The sequence below is a fragment of the Coloeus monedula genome, assembly GCF_965178545.1.
Source record: "Coloeus monedula genome assembly, chromosome: 27".
Lineage (NCBI taxonomy): Eukaryota > Metazoa > Chordata > Aves > Passeriformes > Corvidae > Coloeus > Coloeus monedula.
This window is the reverse complement of record NC_138807.1, coordinates 4,584,477-4,596,945: the sequence shown is the minus strand read 5'-3', so window position 1 is coordinate 4,596,945 and position 12,469 is coordinate 4,584,477. Positions and strand designations below refer to the sequence as shown.

General features: G+C 66.6%; 1 protein-coding gene across 1 annotated transcript; it reads right to left on the bottom strand.

Annotated features, from left to right (window-relative positions):
* Positions 1-2,310: 2,310 nt before the first annotated feature.
* Positions 2,311-11,513, bottom strand: MAP1S (microtubule associated protein 1S). The gene is made up of 7 exons (XM_082298114.1): positions 11,339-11,513; positions 9,824-9,925; positions 9,144-9,226; positions 8,896-9,036; positions 4,623-7,806; positions 4,324-4,541; positions 2,311-4,025 (listed from the first exon to the last, which is right to left on the bottom strand). The coding sequence occupies exons 1-7, from the start codon at positions 11,493-11,495 to the stop codon at positions 3,870-3,872; spliced, it is 4,041 nt and encodes a 1,346-aa protein (XP_082154240.1). The 5' UTR covers positions 11,496-11,513; the 3' UTR covers positions 2,311-3,869.
* Between the last annotated feature and the right edge of the window lie 956 nt (positions 11,514-12,469).

Here is a 12,469-nt window from a genome sequence, read left to right as displayed (position 1 = left end):
GGTCGGGGCGGGCACCCCTAAAATTAAAAAGGAGGGAAAGCGCCAAACCGAGCCCTGCACCTGCAGCGGGGGGAGGTCGCGGGGGGGGCCGCCCGCAGCACCGGGAGCGGGATCGTGGCCAGCGGGGGCTGCACCGGAGCACCGGGGCTTTATTAACGGGGGGCGCCGGGGCGCGGTGCGGTGCAGCGGAGCGCGGTGCACAGCAAGGGGGGGAATCTCCGGTACGGCGGGGGAGCGGGGGCGGGGGGGAAGGCACGGGGCTGCACCCCCGCCCCGGTGAGGGCGATGCTGCGGGGGCGGCGGGGGGGGGACCCGCGCGGGAACGGCGGGGCCGGGGGGCTGCGCGGCGGGGCGGGGGCTTAGGGGACTCGGAGGCGGGACCCCTGTGCGGGGCGCGGGGCCGGGGGTCGGTGCCCGCTCCGGGGAGGACGCGGGACTCACCTGCGGGGCCGCCGCCGCCCCCGCCCCGCTCCGCTGCCGCCGCCACCGCCCCGGGACCGCGCCGGGACCGCGCCGGGGGCGGTGCTGGCCACGCCCCCTCCCGCCGAGCCGCGTCGCCATTGGTCAGCGCGCCCGGCAGCGGTGACCGCAGCCAGCGGCCGCCGCTTCCCATTGGTCGAGGCGCCGCCGCGCCGCTCGCGGGGAGGGGGCTGATTTGCATTTTTAAAGCGGCCGCCGCCCCGAAAGCGCGGCGGGAGCGGCGCGGGGGGGAGATGCGGGAGCGGAGCCGCCTGTACCGGAGAGCTGGCGCTGGAGCTGTCGCGGTCTCCCGGCTGTCACCGATCCCAAGCTGTCACGCCCTTCCCAGGACTGCCACCGCCGCGCACGCCGCCATCCCCCCCGAGCTCGCCGTGCTGCTCCCGGTGCAGCGGCTCCCACCCGACCCCGCCAGTTGTCACCGCACCCGCGGTCCCGGGCTGTCCCCCCCACACCCCCACCACCGCCGCCGGTACCAGCCGGTGCCTCGCACCCTGCTGAGCTCATGCCCCGGCTCCAGCTGTCACCGGCGCAGCTGCGGGAGCGGGCACGGAGGGCAGGGACCCGAGGCGGGGGGGGGGGGGGGGGGGACATTCCCGTCGGGAATTAACCAAACATCCCGCCGGGATGGGGAACGCGCCAGCCCGCGGTGCCACCGGAGCTGGGACGGCGGGGACGTCACGCGACAGCTTCGGTTACGCTGCCTTTTGTCCCGGTGACACCTGGCGGGTGTCACCGCGCCGGGGTGGCAGTGCCAGGCCCAGCCGGTGGCACCGCCGGTGGGCTCGGGGGGGCGGGGGGTTGCAGACCCCTCCCCAGCTCCACGCGGGGCTCAGCCAGGATCAGGCTCTGCTGGCGCTGCCGCCACGGGCATTGTCACCTCCGTGACCCCGCGGTGTCCCCGCCCGTGTTGGCAGCCCCCAGCCGGGTGGCAGTGGCGGAGAAGCCCCCGCTGGGACCCCTCCCCACGGCCATGAAGCTCCCAAAGCCACTGGGACCAGTCACAGCACTGGGAAATCACCGGAGCGGGGGGTTCAGAGCGGCCGGGGGGGGACAGGGACAGCCCCGACCCCGGGGGTCACCCCTGGGCTCCAAGGGACCGAATCCCCCCAGGAGCGCCCGAGGAGCCCCTTCCCCAAAACACCCCCGATGGAGCAAGGGTCTGGGAACGAGGAGATTTTGGGGAAGGGGAGGTTTGGGATTGGCTGGGGGGGGTGGAAAGGGGAATTTGAGGAGGGGTCCGGGAGGATTTCAAGCGGTTTTGTTCCCTGGTCGTGCCAGGCTCGCGCACCGAGCAGCACCCCCACCCCCCCGCAGCACCGAGGAGGCTCCAAACCCCCCCAAAATCCCCCCCCCCCCCAAAAGCTGCGGGGGCCGAAGGCAGCGGCTGCAGCCCCCTCCTCCTCCTCCTCCTCCTCGGGGGGCCGGGGGCGGCGGGGCTGGGGCTGTCAGGGATGGGGATGGGGATGCAGTTGTCATGGCAACCCCGCATCCAGCCTCAGCCTCGGCGCTGCCGCACCGCAGCGCATCCACACCCCCCCGACCCCTCTCCAACCCCCCCCCCCCCGCGTGACACCCTGGACCCCCCCCCCCAAACCCCCCGACCCCTCTCCCACCACCAGCAGCAACCCCAGAACTCCCTCCCACCCCCTCAAAAAAAAAAAAAAAACAAACAAACCCAAAACCCCTTTCCCACCTCAAGCTACAACCCCAAACTCCCCCTTCCTTCCCTGCCCAACCCATCCTTTTCCCACCCCCTCCCCAAATCCATCGGGGACTCCCCCCCCCCCCCCGCCAAAAACAAAAAAAAAACCACCCCAGGAGACACAAATCCACTGGGAATGATCCTCTTTAATGCTCGTTTTCCACACATTTGCCAAACGGGAACGTGGCGTGCAAGACGGGGAGCGTGTGCCGCTGGCCACGGGCAGGGGCTGGGTTTTTGGGGTGGGGGGAGAGGTCACAGTCACCCCACCCACCCACCAAAAAAACGCCCCCCCAACTTCCAAACCTTCCAGCTGAGGAGAAAAAAAAAAGATTTAAAGCACTAAAGGTGAAACATTCAGTGCCCCCTCCCCGAACACGTAGGACGATACAATCGAAGGTAAAAGCCCCCACGGGCATTTATGGGAGGGGGGGGAAGGGTGTAAAGATAAATAAATTCCCTCTCCCCCCCCCCATCCCCCCCAAAAAAAGGTTTGGTTTCTTCAGTTTTCACGATTTTTGTCGGTTTTTCTTTTTTTTTTTCTTTTTTTTTTTTTTTTTTGTTGTTGGCTTTTTTTTTATCTTAAAAAGTCATTACAAAAAAAGAGCCATTGAGGAGCCTCCTACAAAACGGGTTAGTGTTTGTCCCGAGGGGGAGAATTTGGGGAGGGGGGATTTTTGGGGGGGGGGGGGGAGGGTCACATCCTGTGTCCCCCCCCCCTCCCCCACCAGCCCCACCCTGACCCCCCCCCCCTTTTTTCGAGCTCTCCGCTCCTAAAAACCCCTTAAAAATTGCACGTGACGTTTGGTTTTGAACAGCTTCCAGCAACTCACGGGGGTGGGGGTGGATGGGGAGGGGGCTGCTTCCCACTCCCTCCTCCCCACCCCAAAAAAATGAGGGGCTGCAGGGGGGGGTGGTGCCTTCCTTCAGCCCCCTCACCCCAAAATTTAGGGAGAGGGAGGGGCCATCAGTGCAGCGAGCTGGGCAGGTCTCAGCCTGGGGGGGGGAGGATGCTGCACGTGAAGGGAGGGGGGGGTACAATCAATTTTGGGGGGGGGGGGGGCTACAACCGTTTTGGGGGGGCTTTTTGGGGAGGGAGGGGTCAAAACACCAAGGACAACCCCAGAGCAGCAGCAGCCCCCCCAATCCCACCCCCCTCAGGGATGGGACCCCCGAGGTTGTCCAAACTTTGTGCCCCCCCCCCTCTAAAAAGAGACCCAGCCCCTCCTCCCCCTCCCCAACTTTGAGCACTGTGGTTATTTGGGGTGGAGGGGAAAAATTGGGGCTCGTCCAGGGAATGGTGGGGAGAGGGGAGAAAAAAAAAACCAAACAACCACAAAACACCAAAATTTACCCTGTTCCATCGAGCTGCCCGTGGGGGGACGGCTCAGCACCGCCGCTGGCTGGGGTGGGGGCCACACTCTGCCACCCCCTCCCATGCCCAGCTGGTCCCTCATCCCCCTCCCCGGGCTGGCAGCGGGTGCAGAGCGTGGCTGGCGTGGGCATGCAGGGGGGTGGCGTGGAGTGGGCAGCGGGACACGACCCCACCTTCCCCCCACTGCCGTGCCCCCGTCCCTCCCCTCCGAGCTCCGTGGGGAGGGGGGCTCAGAGAGGTGGTGAGTGGTGGTGGGGGGCTCGGGGAGGAGGGTGGGGGTGGCAACCACGCCGTGTGCCCCCCCGTGCCAGCTCAGAACTCCACCTTGCAGGCGGGGAAGGTCTCGTCCTGCATGGCCACGGTGCTGTTGCTGCCCAGCACGGTGATGCCCAGCTCCTGCTGCCGCTCGTGCGTCTCCTGGTACCACTCGTGCATCACCAGCGAGTCGAAGGTCGGGATCAAAGTCACCTGAGGGGACGGCAGGGACATTCTGTCACCAGCCCTGGGCGCTGAGAGAGGGCACCCAGGACACTTTGTCACCCCTCCCAGCACCAGAGAGGGACACCCAGGACACTCTGTCACCACCCCAGGAGCAGGAAGGGACACCCAGGACACTCTGTCACCCTCTCAGGACCAGGGAGGGACACCCAGGACACTTTGTCATCCCCCCAGGACTGGGAAGGGACACCCAGGACATCCTATCACCCCCCCAGCACCGTGAGGGTGCCAATCCCACCCCTCCACAGCCCCAGGAGTGGGGCCTCACCTGGATGTCGATGCCCCACTGGTGCTTGCCCGTGAGGAGGGCATCGAGCAGCGGCCGCAGGACCCCCTCCTTCAGGTGGTCATCGCCGCTGACCACGTAGCAGAGGGAGCGGATCCGCCGGAAGAACTCCTCATCCACCGTGCGGGCGCTCCAGGAGCCGGGCAGATACGCCAGGTCCACGTAGACAGGGGGTCCCTGGGGGGCTGCAGCCCTTGTGCCTGCCAGGACAGGGTGACCATGATCACAGCAGCCCCCACAGACCCCCCAGTGCCACCCCCCCGCTGGCCCCCCGCCCGTACCTGCCGGTGATGCCCGGCCCGCTCCGGCCACCGGCCGGGCTCCAGCGCCGCGGGCGCTGCCGGGGGCACGGGGGTCCCCGCTGGACGGGCCCTTCTTGTCCCCAAGGGGCAGCCTGGCCTTGTCCTTGTCCCCGGCGGAGCTGGCGGGAGGCCTGGCCTTGGTGGCCGAGGCGGGGGCGCGCGGGGGCTCGGCCTTGGGGGCGGCGGGCGCCGAGCCCACGCGGGATGGGGTCCTCTTCACCCTGGCACCGGGGGGCTCCTTCCGGCCGGGGGGCAGCGCCTCGGGGTCCACCATGCAGATTCCGGGCTGGGCGGGGAGGGGACAGGGGTCCTTCAGGGGGGCTGGCAGCGGGTCACACGCTCTGGCCACGCCGCGGGGCGGCCGCTCCGAGTCCTCGTCCGACTCCAGCCCGTCAGCCAGGATGGACGGGCAGTCCTCGGTGGCCGGAGGGACGTCAGAGTCGGAGAGGGTGGGCAGCGATTCGCTGACCGACGTGGGGGGGGTCTCGCCCGGCCGGCCCCGGGGTGGCACCAGCTCCTGCGACGGGTCGCTGTCCGACAGCTCCCGCGGGCTGGCGGCGGCCGAGGGCGACCGCTCGGACTTGGGGTGCTCGAACTCGCAGGGGGACACCAGGCACAGGTCCACGTCGTGGGGCGAGTCCGAGCGGCGGCCAGGCCGCGGCGCGGCGTCCCCGTCGGCCCAGGGCGGGTGGTGGCACGGCCGCAGCGGCAGCGACAGCCCCCCTTTGGTGGCCTCGGGCTCGGGCGCGTCCCCGGAGCCGCGGGAGCGCCGGCCCTCGTCCGGCGGGGACTCGCTGACCGGCGGCAGCACCTGCTCGAAGGACACCGAGAGCGACTCGTCCACCTCGGTGGAGTGCGGGGAGCCCACCTCGGCCGGCAGCGAGGGCGTGGTGATGGTGGGGGACACGTCGGGGACGTCATCCTTGAAGGGGCTGAGGGACAGGCACCCCGCCTGCTTGTCCGGCACGGAGCCGTCCTGCGCGGCCTTGCCCCCTCCGGCCGCCGGCCACGCGTTCTGCTGCCGGCCGGCGCCGCTGCCCGGCTCCTCCGCGCCGTCCTCCACCGGCGACTGGTGGAAAGGTGTGTGGCCAGCACTGGCCGGCCCTGAGCTGGCCGGAGACATCATCTCCAGGGTCTTCTCCTCGGAGCTGCCGCAGGGATCCTCGGCGCCCTCGGGGCCGTGGTTGAGCAGCCCGGTGGGCGTCAGGTCGAAGTTGACGCTGCGGTCGCTCTTGGGGGTCTTGGCCACGGGCGATGGGGGGCACACGGCTCGCAGGGGGCTGCTCTCCACGTAGCGCAGCCGCTGGGGGCTGTCGGGCTCTTCCAGGCCGTTCTCCAGGCAGGACGGATCCCCCGGGACCCCCGGACGCCGGTTCCCCCCGTTCTCCAGGGATAAAGGCTCCAGCTCGCTGTCAGCCGTGGCGATGCCTTCATCCGTGGATTCTTCCTTCCTCCTCCTCCCGCCCTCCCGCTCGGCCTCCGGCAGCATCTCCTCGGGGGAGGAGGATTTGGAGCCGTCCGACGTCCCTGCTTCCTTCCGGGGGGTTTTAGCCTTGGTTTTCTCCGGCTCCTTCTTGAGCAGGGTCTTCTTGATGCTGCCGGCCTTGGCCGGGGCTTTGCGGCTCTCCGGAACCGGCGTTTTCCGGGCCGGAGCCTTGGCCGGAGCCTTGGCCTCGGCCTTGCTGTCCTTTGAGTCCTTCCGCAGCGCCTCGGCCTTCGGCTCCTTCTTCACCACCTTCACCTCCTTCTTGGGCTCCGCCTTCGCCTCGGCCCCCTCGTCCTTCTTCGGTGGCTTCTTCTCCTCCTTCCTGGCAGTCGGCTCCTTCTTGGGCGCCGCCTTCTCCTTGCTCAGCTTCAGCTTCGCGTCCCCCTTCGCCTTCTCGGCCGCCGAGTCCGGCTTCGCTCGGCCATCCTTGGCTTTCTCCTCTTCCGACCCCGTTCTGGCCGCATCCCCCAGGGATTTTGGCTTCTCCTTGGTCCCACCAGGCTTCACCTCCTTCTTCTCCGCCTTCAGAGCCTTCTCCTTCGGCGCCGGCGCCCCGGCCTCTACCAAGCTGAGCTTAGAGCCCGACTTGAGGCTCTCCTTGCTCTCCGCCCTCCTCTGCTTCAGCGGCTTCTCCACCTGCGCCGTCCCCTTCAGGTCATTCTTGGTGACCACGGGGTACTTGAGGAACTCCAGGTGCTTCACCTTCTCCAACCCTTCCAGGATCCGAGCCTGGGGCGTGCAGCCGGGGAACAGCACCCGGATGATCTTCTCGGAGCGGCTCACGGGGTGCCACACGAGCAGGACGCACACCGAGGTCAGGCACTGCAGGGGCAGCTCCTGCTCCTTGGGGAAGCCGTTCCCCGACCACTGCTGCAGGAGGAACTCCAGCTCCTTGGTGCCCTTCACGGGGTTGAGCACGTACATGTCCAGCCGGCCCACGCCCATCTTCTGGAAGAGCACGGTGGGCTCGGCGCGGGGGCCGCTATCCCGGGCCAGCAGGTTGGGCCGGATGCCCAACTTCTCCAGGTAGTGCAGGGTCAGCGCGGCCTCGTCGCAGCTCTTCAGCACCCGCGAGTCGCCCTCGATGTCCTTCAGCTTCTCGGAGGCGTTGAGGAAGACGACGCCCAGCTCCGGTGAGATGAGGTTCTTGGCCCAGTCGCCGTTGCCCTGGGAGCTCTGGGAAGGGTCCTCCTCCAGCTCGGCCAGCTTCCTCTGGAGCAGGCTGTTGATGCCAGGCAGGCTGTCCGTGCCCGCGTGCGTCACCAGGATGGAGTCGATGCGGTCCAGGTGCCGCACCAGCTTCCAGAAAGAGGATTTGGGGTTGGAGCCGCCGTTGACCAAGACGTTGAAGCCGTTGACGGCGAAGAAAGCCGAGTCCCCTCTCCCGCCCGGGAAGATGTAGCAGCAAGGCTTGGAGAGCTTCAGGAATCCCACCATGGTGGGGGGCTCCAGGAGGTCGAAGGGGGACTGGGGTTCCAGAGACTCCGACAGGTACTCCATGAACTCCTCCAGCCCCTCCATCTCCGGCAGGACGCAGCCGGGGTTGTAGCGCAGCTCGATGAAGTCCTGCAGGTTGTGGTGCTCCAAGCCCGAGTCCCGCCACTCCCCGAAATCCGGGCAGCTGATGGTCAGCCTGGCCTTGGCCGAGGGGTCCGCAGAGCTCAGGATGTCCCCCACCTGCACAGAGGGGGAGCTTCGGGTGGGAGGGGGCACCGGGGACAGCGGCCGGACCTCAGCCCCCATCCCACACCGGGATGGGCATGGATGACCCGTGGGGGGTGGGAGGTGTCCAGGGACACATTAAACCATTGGATCCATGCCCGCTGCCTGCTTTTTGGGGGATTTTGGGGTGTCAGCCCCCTCTGCCACTGAGCAGGGTCCTGGGGGGCTCCCCAAGAGGAGCCTTCCTTGATCCCCCCCACCCCGGTTGCGGCAGTGCCCCGCCAGCCTGGCAGTAGAGGATCTGCACCCCTAAATGCCCGGAATCTGCTCCCCTAAATTCCCAGGATCCACTCCCCTAAATCCCCTAAACTCCCAGTATCTGCACCCCTAAATCCCCAGGATCTGCTGCCCTAAACTTCCAGGATGCACCCCCCTAAATCCCCAGGATCTGCCCCCCTAGACTCCCAGTATCTGCACCCCTAAATCCCCAGGATCTGCCCCCCTAAACTCCCAGTATCTGCACCCCTAAATCCCCAGGATCTGCACCCCGAAACACCCAGGATCTGCTCCCCCTAAATCCCCAGGATCTGCACCCCTAAATCCCCAGGATCTGCCCCCCTAAACTCCCAGGATCTGCACCCCTAAATCTCTGGGATCTGCACCCCTAAATCCCTGGGATCTGCTCCCCTAAATCCCCAGGATCTTCTCCCCTAAATCCCCAGGATCTGCACCCCTAAACTCCCAGGATCTGTCCCCATAAACTCCCAGGATCTGCTCCCCTAAACTCCCACGATCTGCCCCCCAAAATCCCTGGGATCTGCCCCCCTAAATCCCTGGGATCTGCTTCCCTAAATCCCCAGGATCCACCCCCCTAAACTCCCATGATCTGCTCCCCTAAACTCCCAGGATCCGCCCCTTTCCCAGCCGCAGACCCCCAGGATTTTCCCCACACGTTGCAAGGACGCCCCTGAGAGCAGAGGGACGATGTGGCAGCATTCCCACAGATCCACCAGCCCCTCCAAGCTCCCGCTGCCATCCTCACACAGCAACTCCCACCCCAAAAACCCCATCCCCTTCACCCAGCTCCTTCCCGCAGCTCCGCACCTCCTTATCCGTGAAGATCTGGATGAAATCCCGCAGGGAGAAGCAGCCGGTCTGCAGCATCAGCTCCCCGGTGTCCTCCACGCAGGGCCCCGCGAACACCAGCAGCTTGTGCTGCGACACGTCCGTGATCAGGTTCCGCAGCTGGGGACGGAGGGGGACGTCAGGACACGAGGGAGGGACACCAGGACACGGCGGGGGGACACGGGGACGGCACCCGGATTCATCCCGCGGGAGCATTCCCAGCTCACCTCGTCACACAGGGATTTGTCGGAAGGGTTGAGCAGCACCAGGGTCTCCAGCACATCCCCACGGTGGTGGAGGGTCCGCTGACCTGTGGGCACCGACGGGGTGACCACCACCCTCCCCCGTGGGGGGGGTTTGGCCCCGTGGGGGTGGCACGGCCGGGGCCTGCCCGGTTTTCCGGCGGAAGAGGGACGGGCACCGTCGCGGCTGCCGGACACCGCGGCGGTCAAGGGACACATTTCCCGTGTCCTTCCTGCCACAGGAGGGGAGGGGGGACAGGTGGGGACCCCCCCTAAATGCTCGGGGTGCTCCTAGGGTGGGGTTTTGGGGGTTCACCCTCTCTTTCAAAGCAGGGAAAGACACAACAGGGGGTGGGATGTGGGAAGGGGGGGGGGGAAAAAGGCACCGGAGCGGCCCCAGCTCCATCTTCCCCATTCCGTTCCTCCATGGAAAATCTCATCCCGCCCCGGGGTGGGAGAAGGAAGCGGCTCCTCACGTGGAGGGATCACGGGGTTTGGATGTGGGGGGGGGGGTGGGCACAAAGCCAGGCCTGTTCCCACAAAAGCCAGGAATGGGGGGGGGGGGGGGGAGTCCCTTATCACCAACCCCCCCCCCTTTCCCACCATTTCCCAGCTCCTGGGAGGGGTTTCCCTCCCTTTTTTCCCTGGTTTATCCCATATTTTACCTTTCACGATGCTGGAAAACGTGGCAGAATGCCGGGACACGAAGAGCTTCAGCTGCTCGTCCAGGTTGCAGGAGGTGAGGTCGATGTCCCACGAGCGGATCCCTGTGGAGAAAAACACGGAATAAAAATTTGGGAAAGGGGGCTCAGCACCCACCGGCACCGTCCCCAAAACCCACATGTCCCCATAAAACCCACCCTAAAATCCACCCACCCTGAGGTGTTTTTGGGGTATCCCCGAGCCCACCTGTGCCAACACCTGCCCGGCAGGTGAGCTCCTCGTGCCGTGACTCAGGGCAGCTCCGGCTCTGCCAATCCCAACAACCCCAAATCCCGAGCCCTCGGGGCACGGAACAGCTCTGCCAGCACCTCCTCCGAGGTGGTAATTAAGGAATTAAAAAGATTTGGCGCACGCCGGGGCTACCTGTCAGCACCGGGACAGGTGCTGCACCTTCAGCATTTCCCAGGAGGGATTTTGGGAGCCTGTTCCCAAAAAATTTGGGTGGCTCTGAGTGCTCCCGGTAACGGCCAGAGAATCGGTGGGGGATGGCGTAACTGCCCGCGGGTTGCACAAGGGTTTGGGGCCGTTTTGGGGTGGTTTTGGTGAGGTTTGGGACAGTCCCGCCGTGAGGGGAAAATGGGTCAGGCCTGGAAATGTCCCTCCCATCGTGATTTTGGGATCTGGTCCCGGCTCAGGGAGGGGCAGGAATGGGGTGTGAGGTCCCTGCAATATGGGGGGTAAATCCTGGGGGTCTGCAGCAGGAAAAGAGGCAAATCCTGGGAATTTAGGGCGGCAGATCCTGGAGATCTGGGAGGATGAATCCTGAGAATCCTGGGGGGCAGATGCTGGGATTGGGGAGCAGATCCTGGGGGGATGGGGGGAAGATCCTGGGGGGTTGAGGGGCAGGGAAAGGGGCAGATCCCGGGGATTTAGGAGGAAAGATCCTGGAGATTTAGCGGGAAAAGATCCTGGGGATTTAGGAGGAAAGATCCTGGGGATTTAGGGGAGCAGATCCTGGGAATTTAGGGGAGCAGATCCTGGGGATTTAGGGGGGCAGATCCTGGGGATTTAGGGGAGCAGATCCTGGGGATTTAGGGGGCAGGGAAAGGGGCAGATCCTGGCGGGGCAGATCCAGGGGGAGCAAATCCTGGGGGCCTGGGAAGGAAGCAGAGCTTGAGGACCCAGACCCTTGAGGATTTGGGGGCAGGAAAAAGGAGCAGATCGTGGGATTTTAGAGGGGCAAACGCAGAGGTTGAGGGGCAGGAGAGGCCGCAGCTCCAGGCGGGCGGAGGCAGGAAATGGGGCAAATCCTGGGAATTTCGAGGCGCAAATCCTGGGAACCCAAAAGGGCAGGAGAGAGGCAGATCCCGGGGGGCTGGGGCAGGAAGGGGCAGCCCGATGGGGGCGATCCCAGCCCGGCGCTGCGCGGCCGAACGGGGCATCCTCAGGGGGGGCTCCTCCGGTGGAGGCGGGCGGGCGGGTCCGGGAGGATCCCCCGGAGCATCACGCGGTCTCACCTCGCTCCAGCTGCTGCAGGGCGGCGGCCCTGAGGCCGGGCCGGTGGCAGCCGCCGCCCACGATGGCGAGCAGCGAGAAGCGGCGCGGCCCCGCGGCCGGAGCGGCCGGAGCGGCCGGAGGGGCCGGAGCCACCGGAGCCACCGGAGCCGCCGCCATCTTCGGCGCCCCCCGCCCGCCGCCGCTGGCCACGCCCCCTGCGTCACTGCCGGGCGGGCCACGCCCACTGATGTCACCGCCAGCCAATGGGATGCGCCGGAGGGGAAGCGGGTGGGCGGAGCGGAGGTGGGAGAGAGGGCTCTTAAAGGGGCAACGCGCGGGGTGGGGCCGCGGGTGGGGCCCGCGCGGGCGGTGAGGGGTCATGGGTGGGGGATGCGGGATGCGGGATGCGGGATGCGGGATGCGGGATGCGGGATGCGGGATGCGGGATGGGGATCCGGGATTCGGGATGGGGGATCCGGGATTCTGGATGGGGATCCGGGATTCGGGATGGGGGATCCGGGATTCTGGATGGGAGATCCGGGATTCGGGGGATGTGGGATTCGGGATGGGGGATCCGGGATTCGGGATGGGGATCCGGGAGTCGTGATGGGAATCCGGGATTCATGATGAGGGATACGGGATTTTGGATGGGGGACCCAGGATTCGTGATGGGAATCCGAGATTCTGGATGGGGACCCGGGATTCTGGATGGGGATCCGGGATTCTGGATGGGGATCCGGGATTCTGGATGCGGGATGCGGCCGAGCCGGGCCGTATGAGCCCTCCGCATCCCGCTGCCTCCGGATGGATCCTCCATCCATCCTCCTCCAGCGGCTCGGGAATCACCGGTGCCGTGACCACGGAAGGATTGCGGACTCAGCTCTCTGCCCGTCCCGCAACGTTCCCATTCCTGCTGCCCTTCTCCCGCACCCCAGCCCAGCCGCAGTTGGACCCGCAGCGGGCTGAGATTCCCATTCCCTGTCCCTCATCCCTGGCCCAGCCTCAGATCCCCGACTTGGACCCACAACAGAATGGAGCCCCCCCCTCCCAGGACCCTGCCCAGCGGCAGAGGGTGCTGGCACCCCAAAAAAGCAGGCGGCAGGCGTGGACCCAATGGTTTAATGTGCCCCTGGACCCCGCCAGCCCCACGG